This window comes from Crassostrea angulata, chromosome 4, assembly GCF_025612915.1.
Source record: "Crassostrea angulata isolate pt1a10 chromosome 4, ASM2561291v2, whole genome shotgun sequence".
NCBI classification, from domain to species: Eukaryota; Metazoa; Mollusca; class Bivalvia; order Ostreida; family Ostreidae; genus Magallana; species Magallana angulata.
In genome coordinates, this window is record NC_069114.1 from 46,406,277 (window position 1) to 46,417,316 (window position 11,040).

An 11,040-nucleotide genomic window follows, 5' to 3' on the forward strand; every position below is an offset into this window, starting at 1 on the left:
TGGTGTTCCGTAATATATCACAAGAACGGAGGATCGAGATAAAAATGTTTGCTTGCTAACCACATGCTAGCAATACGATGAAGATCGCAGTGTTGGGTGCGACTGGTCCCTCGGGATTACAGACAGTTTTAGAAGCCCTAGAAAGAGGCTTCAGCGTGGTAGCACTAGTCAGGAATCCGGACAAGCTGACCGTCAAAGACAACAACCTACAGGTAAATACCGTCGCCCGGAATATATGTTATGCAATCCGTCACTCAGGTGTACAATTGTAAAATGGATTTCTAAGTTTAATTCATTGAAGTGGTCAACATGTATTTCATAATGCAGAGACATAGCATATGTAAGATACTGAACCTTACTTAAGTTAGCATTCGATCTCATTTGGCATGATTCACTATAAAAAAAAAAACCACTTGTTTTTAGCTCACCTGGATCAAAGACGATTTAGCCCCCCCCCCCCGAAATAATCGCGAATTCGAACCATATTGCATTCATCTGAAACGACGAATCGCGTACATGGGCAGATCCTGAAAACTTTTATAAGTGGGGTCCGAGGGATAATTTTGTTTGCCAGTGGTAGGGAAGGGGGAGGGGGGTCTGATGCGATATTTTGTAAAATTAACAATGTGAATTAAATAAGTTTGAATTTTCCAAGTGTGGAATTCTGGAACCCCCCCCCCCCCCCCCCCCCCGGGCCCTTTAGATCCGTGCATGACTTAGTCCCAAAACCAATATGATCTCTATCACTGGCCTTAGTTCTGATATATGTCTGATTTTCTGATGTTCATTTTTACAAAGTATGCTCCTTCATAATAACTTTGGGAGGTTTATTTGACCAACATAAACATTCTGGTCATTTTATCTATGAAACATTACACAATTTAAAGCATTCATGTATTTTATTTGTTGAAATGAACAAAAAATTTAAATTGTTGGTTATCACTTTTTTAGGAAATTATCAAATTTGAACTCAATTTCTGTGAATGAATTGTTTGCATTTGAATAATACAGGGACTTAGACATGATTTGACTTAAAATTTTCAAATTTTATTTTTCCATTGTCAATGTTTATAATGATAAATATAGAAGTTTATAATGTTATGTTAAAATTTGAAAGTCAAATATCAAGTTAGGCAAGATACGGAGTTCATGATTCTTTGTTTTGTAAACAAAGCTCGAATATTGTCATTTTTTACATATGTGTTGTATTGGCATAAGTTTCAATCAAATGTTACTTTCTTTTGTTGATAATAGTATATATGAAGATAATTGTTTTTGACATGTCATTTTGTCTAAGAAATGGTAATTCTCTACATTTCATTTTGTAAACAGCTATAAGACTCAAGCTTTGTTTACATAACAATCAATTCTTACCTCTGTATCTCGCTTGTAACTTGACTTTAACATTCAATATTTTGGTCAATCATTTAAAATACACTAGTAAACCATTTTATACATTAAATAAAAAATAAAATTTTTGATCTCGAATCGTGTCCAAGCCCCTTTAACATTTTTAGAATTAGAAACCCATTAACTAATAAAAGCAAAATTCATAGAAATATATTATACAGATCAATAGGTGAGTTACTTTAAACCATTATATCTATCTGCTACACACATACTGGTATTGCAAATGAACTCTGCTTCTTATTACATTAGGTATGTAAGGTGGACATATTTAAGGAAGAGGAATTGGCACCACATTTCAAGGATTCAGATGCAGTGGTGTCCTGTTTGGGAGGTCAAGCCTCCTTGTTTGGATGGACTCCTAGTACCCTCTACACAGATTCCATGAAGAGCATTGTTGGGGCAATGAGAAGATCGGGTGTCAAGAGACTTATAGCAGTATCAGCTTGGGGAACTGCAGGTATTACATCTGTAAGATTACCAGCAAGGGATAATGAATGTCATGCTCCTTTTTACTGGCTATGAGGAGAACAGCAAGTCAGCTTTCCTTAGACAGCAACTGTTTTGGGGGGCACAGTGATGAAATTAGTTGCTCTTAATATCATTACAGCATCATTACAACACTATCAAATGAATGTCAACAATGTCATGCAAATAGAACAAATAGTGTTTATTAAACTAGCTGCATTGTTGGCAATGAAAATTTTATTGTTGGGAAGCAAATTTTATTTAATATCAGACTTATAACTGAGTTAATGCTCTGGATAGAAACTCTTAAGAGGCCTGGATGATTTTGACAATTTTTATACTATATTTACCTCCTTTATATGAAGAGCTCTGTATAAAGAGATTGGTAAAAGATAAAATATGTAAGGTAAAATAGTTGGATTATTTTTTAAACTAAATGATAGTTTATGGCCAAAAATATCATTTTAAAGACAGATCTGATGTTTGATTTGTTCACGGACCACACAACCTCCTTAAGTTCCAATAAAAAACATGAGGGAAATTATTATTGACAAATGCTTTTAGTAAATGATTTTAATATACAGTTTTGCTGGAAACAAAATACATGTATATCTGTACATGTGTTTTGTACAATATTATGGTAAAACTAGATTAGTATTTTATTTATTTATTACATGTAAATGTAACAATTTCCTTAACAGCAACAGATGGAGAACCATTCATTATTAGATGGATTTTACGACCACTGATCATCGGTAACCTACTACACAACATGGGTGAAATGGAGGATTATCTCAACAAGGAATGTCAAGATATTGACTACACAGTTGTTAGACCTCCTGGTCTCACAAACCAACCCAGCACAGGTAACAAAACTTACCATTGAACCGGTAATTAAGATTTTCTTTTGGATAGTACAATCGGTAGGTCATTGCCACCTTTATGGAAGGAATGTACAAATGTTCTGTATCATTTCCTTAATTTTTTATGTAAAATTTGTACTGATTATTTTTTAAAAATTTGTTGAATGTAGAGAAGATACTTCTGTTTTCAAATTGACATTGGAATTATTTAGAAATGCATGCCCAAATTGTTTTTTAAAAAAATGACATATAGCAAAGCTGCTGAATCATAAAAATGACAAATAACCCCCATCTAACAATCACTTTGAATCTATCAAAACCAAATGACAAGAACAGGTCTTTTCAATTTCAGGACAACCAGTCATAGCAGAAAATGGCCGGCAATTTTTAGACAACAGTGCAACTCAGATATCAAGAAGAGATGTTGCAAAGTATATGCTGGACATTATCAAGGAGACATCTGTGTACAAAGCATGTGTTGCTATTGGCTATGGCAAGAAAAATTGACCAAATATAGGACAGCTAAAATCAACTTCACCAATGAACTTGCCTAATCAGTGTGCCTTACTTAGTTTGTTTTAGAGATTTATGATATAGATTATCTATGGAATGTAGATAATAAAACATTACCATCATATTAAGGGATTTTTTTTTACACACATGTGTGGATCTAAAGGAATTATGTACCCCCCCCCCCCCTTTGAAAGTTGAAACTTGTTTAATTTACACAGTAAAATTACTAAAAATAGGCCTTGGACACTATCCTCTATCAGGGAAATCAAATAAACGCAATTAAAGGAACACAATTAATGATTTATCTGAAGTAATTATTAAAAGTGATCTGTTGTAAATCTTGACTAAATGATAATGGAAGGGAATATACTCGTACGTGTACATCTGATAGTTCACATCAAAAAAAGGACAATGTCACAATTTAAACTAAATTTTATTTTTTTCATTTTTGGTTAAAGTGCTTCATTGAAATATATATTTATTAGTTTGGTCGACGAAAATGTACAAGGGCTGTTTGATTTGCAATGTGTATCATAGCACAGCACAATGATGCTTTGCACGATTTCTCTTGAATAGTTCTATTAAATACCTTTCAAACGGTATAAACAAGAGCCTTCAGCTCCACATAATTTTAAACTTACGGTATAGTTATTTCAACAGAGCCAGTTTTTAATGACTGTTGTAAAAATGGTTGGGAAACAGGTTGAGAATATTTCAGAAATTAGAGCTTAGATAAAAGTTTGAACAAAAATCGGTCATTTTGTAAGGCAGATTTTTACTGAAATGGGGGAAGTTTATGGATCTGATAAGGTAAATGTATATGAAACAGTTCGTAGCTGGAAAATTTTTAGACTGGCACAGAGTCCATCCCTCAAGGTGACATTGAAGTCTATGGAATGTGATAACAATTTTGCCATGTACGTATTATTTTCGCCCATCATTTTATCAATGGTTTTATAGACCTGATGAGATTTTATCAACCGAGGATGAATAAAAAAAATCCCTCACTTAATAATAGCTATTATTAGGTAAGGGGTATATTTTTTTATTATGGTATACAGGGAAATATTTGCCCTGTTTTATTTTCACCCTTTTTGCCTTCATTGTCAGCGGACGAATTTAAAACTGGGCGAATTCCAATGCCTCTGACTATCTCTCTTTTAAAAAAACTGTCTAGGCGAATGCAAGACGGGGCGAAACTGTTTTCAAGGGTGAAAGGCAAAAAATTACACGAGGAAAAAATAATCCTGTATACAGTATGAACAAAAATTATAATGTCAAGTGCTTTTGATTTTAAGATGCTCATTAAAAGTATTTTTAATGTGTATAACCAAATTCTAAATGTTTGCTGTCAAATTAAAAGATAGATACTAATTAGGGTCCCCTCTGTGGGCGACCTATAGTGATCAGTCTGTCGATCTGTCCATTTCTCCATCGGACATCATTTGTCCGGAGCATACATGTATCTTCTCACCCTGTGGCCCTTTCTGGCTCAAACCTTACCCACATACTGCATTTGGGTAAAGAGTGTGCAGTGATCTTGAACCAAGTTTCTAAGTAAAAGATTATGGTCTTGGCATAATCCTTATCTGAACCATAAATCCTCTCCTCTTGATCCAATCTGGCTCATACTTCACTCACAGAGTGCTTTTTCAGAGGTGGTATACTCCACACTTAGCCCTATCCGGCCCATACTTTTTAACATAAACATAACTTTAAAGTAATGGATGTGCAGTGACCTTGAACAAAGATTCAAAGAATATAAGGTAAAATGTGAATTTCCACATTGGCTTAATCTTGCTTGGATTAAACCAAAAGAATACTATAAGGTTAGGGGCAATGAGCTTCAATCAAAGTTCTATACCAAATGAAATTTAAAGTCATTGGTTAAGAAAAAACAAATCCTCATGAATGCTTTCAATCCTCTCATTGAATCACATTTTAAGCATTGCATTTTGAGATGGTCACCATCTCAATAATATCTAATTAAGTTTTATGGGTTTTTTCTTCCTTTTTAAACATAACTCATGCTATGATTTTGTTCACATCAAAAATTATCTAAAACTTAATTTAAATCAGATAATTATTGTATTTGCAATTTAGCTTTGAATTCAATGAAACAGTTTATCATTTTGTATTAAATAATTATGATATTTTCTCATATCATTATAATTATGATATTTTAAGAAAAAAAATTTCAGACGAACAACACGGCCTACAGGCCTCTTGGGCTGCGTTCAAGATCGTACATCAGCTATAAAAAGCGTAGCCGCTAATATAAGTCGTAGGTATCTACATGTAGGTTTATTGAACGGACAGCTAGGTTAGCCGCTAGGTCTCTGGTTTGAAGTTTGAAAAATTCATCTATACATTAATTAAATAAACATAATTTGTTAAAATGTACATGTTAAGTTTACACGGTGTTAGATGTATTATTTTATAACATTATAACTTATAGGATGAACAAATATACGAAATAAGATAGATTTGTTACAAAGTGGTATAGACATCTTGAATTTGATGCTTAACATTAAATTTGAATATCTATATACGTAGCGGCTAGATTAGCTTCAATAGTGTAGATGCTACGTAGCCTTAGTGCTCAGCTATGATCTTGAACGCAGCCCAGACAGTACAGTAACCAATCGTTGATTTTATTCATATGACCAGATGACTATATAAATAGTATTTTAACAATAAAATTTAATACAAAATGAGTGAAAACATAAGATATAATTGTATTGTTAGGAGTCCGAACTATTTCGGCATGGCACTGTCGAAAACTGTTCTCATCAAATAGATGTTGACACGTCCCCCTAGATTAACAGGTATCAAATACACTTCCGGGGTGACGTCACTTTCAATCAGCTTCCGCCATTTTAGCTGCAAAATAAGAGAAAAAGATCAAACACTAGACGAAAGAGAAAGTTGCGACTGAATTGGAGTGTGTGCGAAATGGATCTCATCTGGTGAATCTTTATGATGTATTTTCAATTAATATTTAATCATCGTGTAAACGGCAAACTGTGCTATGCAGCATGCGATAGAGCACAAACTGTGTTTGATTACAAAAATGCAGAGGTTATGTGTGCTGTATTTGTCTACAATATCAATATAATATCGTCGATTAGAATGTCACTCTTCGTTGAAGGTGAAAAGAGTCCTTAATCAAAACGTCACATTAAATTATTCTCAGTAGGTGTCGAACTGCATGGGTATTTCAACTACTACAGATTTTGACATTCGTCATCATTTGTTCATTTTCACGAGAGTCTTAGTGAAAAATCAGAACTCAGCAGGATATTAGACATCTTTAGATGGCTTATTTCTTATGAATTACAAAGTTTGACTATCAAGTCAAGGAACTTAATTATAAAAACTTAAATTAATTAATGGTGGTATCAAGTTTAATTATATTTGCATAAATTCTATGAAGGTCTATTGCACATTTTACCTCGGGATGTTTGCACCTAAATATGTTTCACGCTGAGATGGTTCGCACCTATTCTGTTTAACGCTGAGATGTTCACACCGCGATGTTTCGCATTGAATGCAATTTCTTAACATTGAATGATTTATGAAAAGTTAATGTAGCCGGTGTCGGTATAGAATAAACATTGACATTTATGTAAACATAAATTGTTAACACATAGTTTTTTTATGGTATATTGCAAGAATATTAATATAAGTAACTAAGAAAATGAATTTTAAAAAGTCACATGAGTAGGACCATATCTTAATTATTTAGTTGTATTTGCTGCTTAAAATAGTATAAAAATTAATCCGACAAGAAATATTTACACTTTAAAAAAAATAGAATTATTTTACATATGCGTAATTATACAAACAATCGTTTGCAAGTTATTATAAAAAATAATTTATGAATATCTTCTAAACTTACCACTATGTACAAGATCCACAATAAGTGTGTCCCTGAATATTTATCTCATTCAATAATTTGTATGTCATTCTCCAATGACATAATTATTAATTCATAAATATATGGGAACGGAAATAATCAAACAATATCACACATGCTAAAATAGTACAGTAGTTGAATGGATGCAGAGGGGGTAATGCAAAGTTTAAAGCAGAAAAGTTATGAAATTAAATTGTCCCCACCTTTAGATCTGTGGTACTAAATTATGGTACCTGCAATAACACCCCTAATTGTTCATAAAAATACAGGTAAATCTCAAGGGAAAGAGTGCTATAATTGTTATCACAACACAATGAATACTGGTACCTCTTGTTCTGAACCTATATAATAAGGCCATGGCTTCTAAGGCTTCATACCCAACGAAATGAAAAAACGTTATACTAGCGGCGCATATATAAATGCAAACACAGTTTCAATGTTTTTTTATAACTTTATATTTCAATTCTTATATAGGTTATGATTAATTTCAGAGCAATAATAACACAAGAAAAATATCTTAATACAGTGAGATGTTTTGCTCCGAGGGAGGTGCGAAACATCGAGGTGCAAATCATCTCAGTGCGAAACAGAATAGGTGCGAACCATCCTGGATTCTTTACCTCTGAATGTCCTTTAATGAATTTCACAGTGAAAAACAACTTTGGCTGTTTATTGATGTAATGAACTATAAATATTTACATTCATTATTAAGAAACAAGACTGTGTTTTAAAGTTGATCAATGGACGATTAATGTAAAATATCTACTATTCAGTTTCTTTTGAGATAAAGTATCTACAAAATCATATAATATATGTCATGACTGTCATGACTTTCCTTTATCTATATATTTATATATAATTAAAATGATCAATTTCTTGTTGGCCTACTTGAAAAGTCAATTTACACCCTGAAAAAAACCCCAATGATCTTGGACAGAATAAGTGCAATGTACTTTATCATTTAAATATGTATCTTTATGTGGGTTTATATAAGGCAGAAAAATTATTGCAGATTACTATAACAGTTTTAAAATCAAAGCTTTTTTTCTATTCAATAAGCTGTAGTACAGTAGCAGATAGCAGTTCTAATCTTATTTAGATTGTAGTTTATTGTTCATTGATTATAATTCCTACATTCTTTCCAAGAAGTGTACATAGTATGTGTATTGAGGTACGAAATGACTTTTCCAGTCTGTTGGCAATGTTTTAACACCATTTATGCAAATAGCAAGCTAGTCAAGCTAGCTGAATTCATACTTGGAATATTAACATCAAAGATCTTGTAAGATGCATTTGTTTTCTGCCTTTCCTCTGAAAGTAAGATTGGATGCAGTTCACAGAAAACTCTCTGTCTGTCTGGTTAGTCTGTCTGGTCAGTCTGTCTGTCTCTCTCTCTCTCTCTGCTAAATCAGCCAAATCAATATTTTTTTTTTAACTTTTGAGCCTTTATTAGATAAACTTTGCAAACTTTGTACACATATTCACGTACAGATTTAGCTGGGTTCGGTTATTATTATAGTCAGTCAATATGATAATTTTTCCTGACAAAATAACTATTATATTAAGTGGGGTCAACTGTACATGCATTGTACAACTTGCTCAGTCAGGGTACCCATGTAGAATTGTGTAAAATAATTGTATGTCATAATGAAAAAGTGTTCTTTTTCTAAAATTTGGTTTCATTGTTCATGAATTTGGTTGAGATTACAACTGTACCAAATTTTGAGGCAATTGTTCATCTACAAGTCATTTTTGCTTTATATATATTTGGAAATACATGTATATGAACATAGATGTACCGATATTCACACTGTAGTTTTCAGTTTTTGACTCTGCTATGTGGTAAGCAGAGTTTCCCTGTTTCCTTGTTTTGATCAAAGTTCAAGTCCAATCTATCTAGTTCTTGATTTATTTTAAACTTGTGAGATCTAATTTGATTGGTATATATCCGTTCTTATTTGCTTGCATTTGGGTTTAATATTGATTAATAAAATCAGTTTTATAGTGTACAATTTTTTAATTGAACAAGGCTGTGTTAAGTATATGTTTAGGGGTTATCTTTCCTTGGAGTCTGCGAGATTGTTTTGCATTTTAACATTATAGTGGCGTTTACCAGTTTAAAGTACTTTTGATAGATTGTGGTAGTTGCAATTAGTGACAGCATAGTTACAATTAGTGACAGCATAGTTACAATAAGTGACAGCATAGTTACAATAAGTGACAGCATAGTTACAATTAGTGACAGCATAGTTACAATTAGTGACAGCTTAGTTACAATTCGAAGAATCTTTGATAGGTAGTGTTATAAACTTAGAATTTTTCAAGGATAAAATTACTTCTGATAAAATAGCAATTTTAACATACGGTAGTAAGTTGTAAAAGGTTTTTTCATAAAAGCTAGGAATAATATGAAACAAATGGCCTCATAATTGAATCTAAACAAAATTCCTGGCATACAGTTCCCCAGATTTAATTATATGTCATGAGTGTATAGTATATCTTGTTTAAAAGGTTAAGTGGTTTACTTTTTGCATTTTGATCCATTCAATGGCTGTCTTTGTCACATTTTCATGTTTAACTTAACTTAATCTTGGCAACCCATAAATATTTAATGCTCATAAATTGAATTTTTGAGATTATGGCTTAGTAGCATAATTCTAGATTTTGAAAAATCACTTACACTTTATGATTCATAATTTTGATAAGAAAATATGCATTTTTAATTCTAAGAAATTTTCATTTCAGTAAGTTTAATTTTTTATTGTATGATAAGATTGGTTTTCGAGCATGCAAGGATCATGGGGTGTACAAATTTAGATTACCAGATTAGGGGAGGGGGTGATAAATTTCACTTTGAAAATAAAATGTTTTAATGACCTTATTAGAAATGAGTGATTAACTGAAGCCGTAGATAATAATTATAAATGTTTTTTTTCGAATGCTAGTAGTTCACACTAATAGTCACGGAATATGAGATTTAATTTTGTTCACAGTTTCAAACAGTGGAAAGAAACTTCAGATATATGAGTCATTCAGCGAGATCATGAATCACTCTAACTTTTTAAAAAAAATACACAGATATGTACACAAATTTTGTTAAACTAGATTACATTGAATTTTTAATTTTGAGGAACTGAGAACAGTCTTACCTTTGATCCAGTGATATAGGTCCACTAGTTGAGTGGAATCTTGCATGTGCAGATGGAGGGATGGAGAGGTGCTCTGGTCTTATCACTGAGATCTAATGATGGAATGCCAACTATTTATAGCTAGAGCATCACCCTCTTGTTTTCTTGTAATATGCAGTTAATTTCACGAAACACTTAACCATTCTAGCGCAGCCTTTCTTGCAAGGAAAATTACATTTTCTCTGCTGATTTCAGACGGAGAAAAAAAATTACAAAACTTGGGGAAACATTATGAAATTTTTATTTATTGAGTATTAAGGATCTGAGTTGCAGGGTAGTTGAGGGCAGTGTTGGTATTAGCATGTGGAAGATGATCAGTAATTGGAGTTCTGGTAAGAGGCAGTGGATGCATGTGTTATCAGTAGTTTTTCATGATTGGTTCCCTAATTGTCCCCTTATGACCCCCAATTATTGAAAACATGAAAGACATCCAATCAGTCCTGGAAATCTTTGGATATTCTGGGGCTCCCTGAAGGGAACTAACTGATATCTTATCAAAGGGTGTTTTTACAAATCCTAGAATTTTAGTGTATGATGAACTGTAATGTAATTTTTTTGGCGAAAGATTACAGGCAGCTGTGTGTTATATGGTTTGTTTGAAGTGCTGTAGATTGTTAACATTTTTTGGATTACCAATATTACCCCTCAAATGGGCCTCAAAACAATCTCCTGCTGCTGGAGG

At 32.7% G+C, this 11,040-nt stretch overlaps 1 protein-coding gene and 1 long non-coding RNA gene across 2 annotated transcripts; one reads left to right on the top strand and one right to left on the bottom strand.

Moving 5' to 3' along the window:
* On the top strand, positions 1–3,375 carry LOC128181194 (flavin reductase (NADPH)-like). The gene is made up of 4 exons (XM_052849500.1): positions 1–212; positions 1,660–1,867; positions 2,577–2,741; positions 3,091–3,375. Exons 1-4 carry the CDS (start codon positions 78–80, stop codon positions 3,243–3,245), a joined length of 663 nt encoding a protein of 220 aa, XP_052705460.1. The 5' UTR covers positions 1–77; the 3' UTR covers positions 3,246–3,375.
* A 2,559-nt stretch (positions 3,376–5,934) lies between these two features.
* Positions 5,935–10,900, bottom strand: LOC128180075 (uncharacterized). The gene is made up of 2 exons (XR_008243175.1): positions 10,320–10,900; positions 5,935–6,134 (listed from the first exon to the last, which is right to left on the bottom strand). It is a non-coding gene; the product is annotated as an uncharacterized LOC128180075 (long non-coding RNA).
* Between the last annotated feature and the right edge of the window lie 140 nt (positions 10,901–11,040).

What these genes read in the sequence shown, in the direction of transcription:
- LOC128181194 (XM_052849500.1), top strand. Translation starts at nt 78, where the DNA reads ATGAAGATCGCAGTGTTGGGTGCGACTGGTCCCTCGGGATTACAGACA. An exon ending in TCAAAGACAACAACCTACAG is followed by an intron (nt 213 to 1,659) that starts GTAAATACCGTC and finishes TTATTACATTAG; the next exon opens with GTATGTAAGGTGGACATATT. An exon ending in CACAAACCAACCCAGCACAG is followed by an intron (nt 2,742 to 3,090) that starts GTAACAAAACTT and finishes TTTCAATTTCAG; the next exon opens with GACAACCAGTCATAGCAGAA.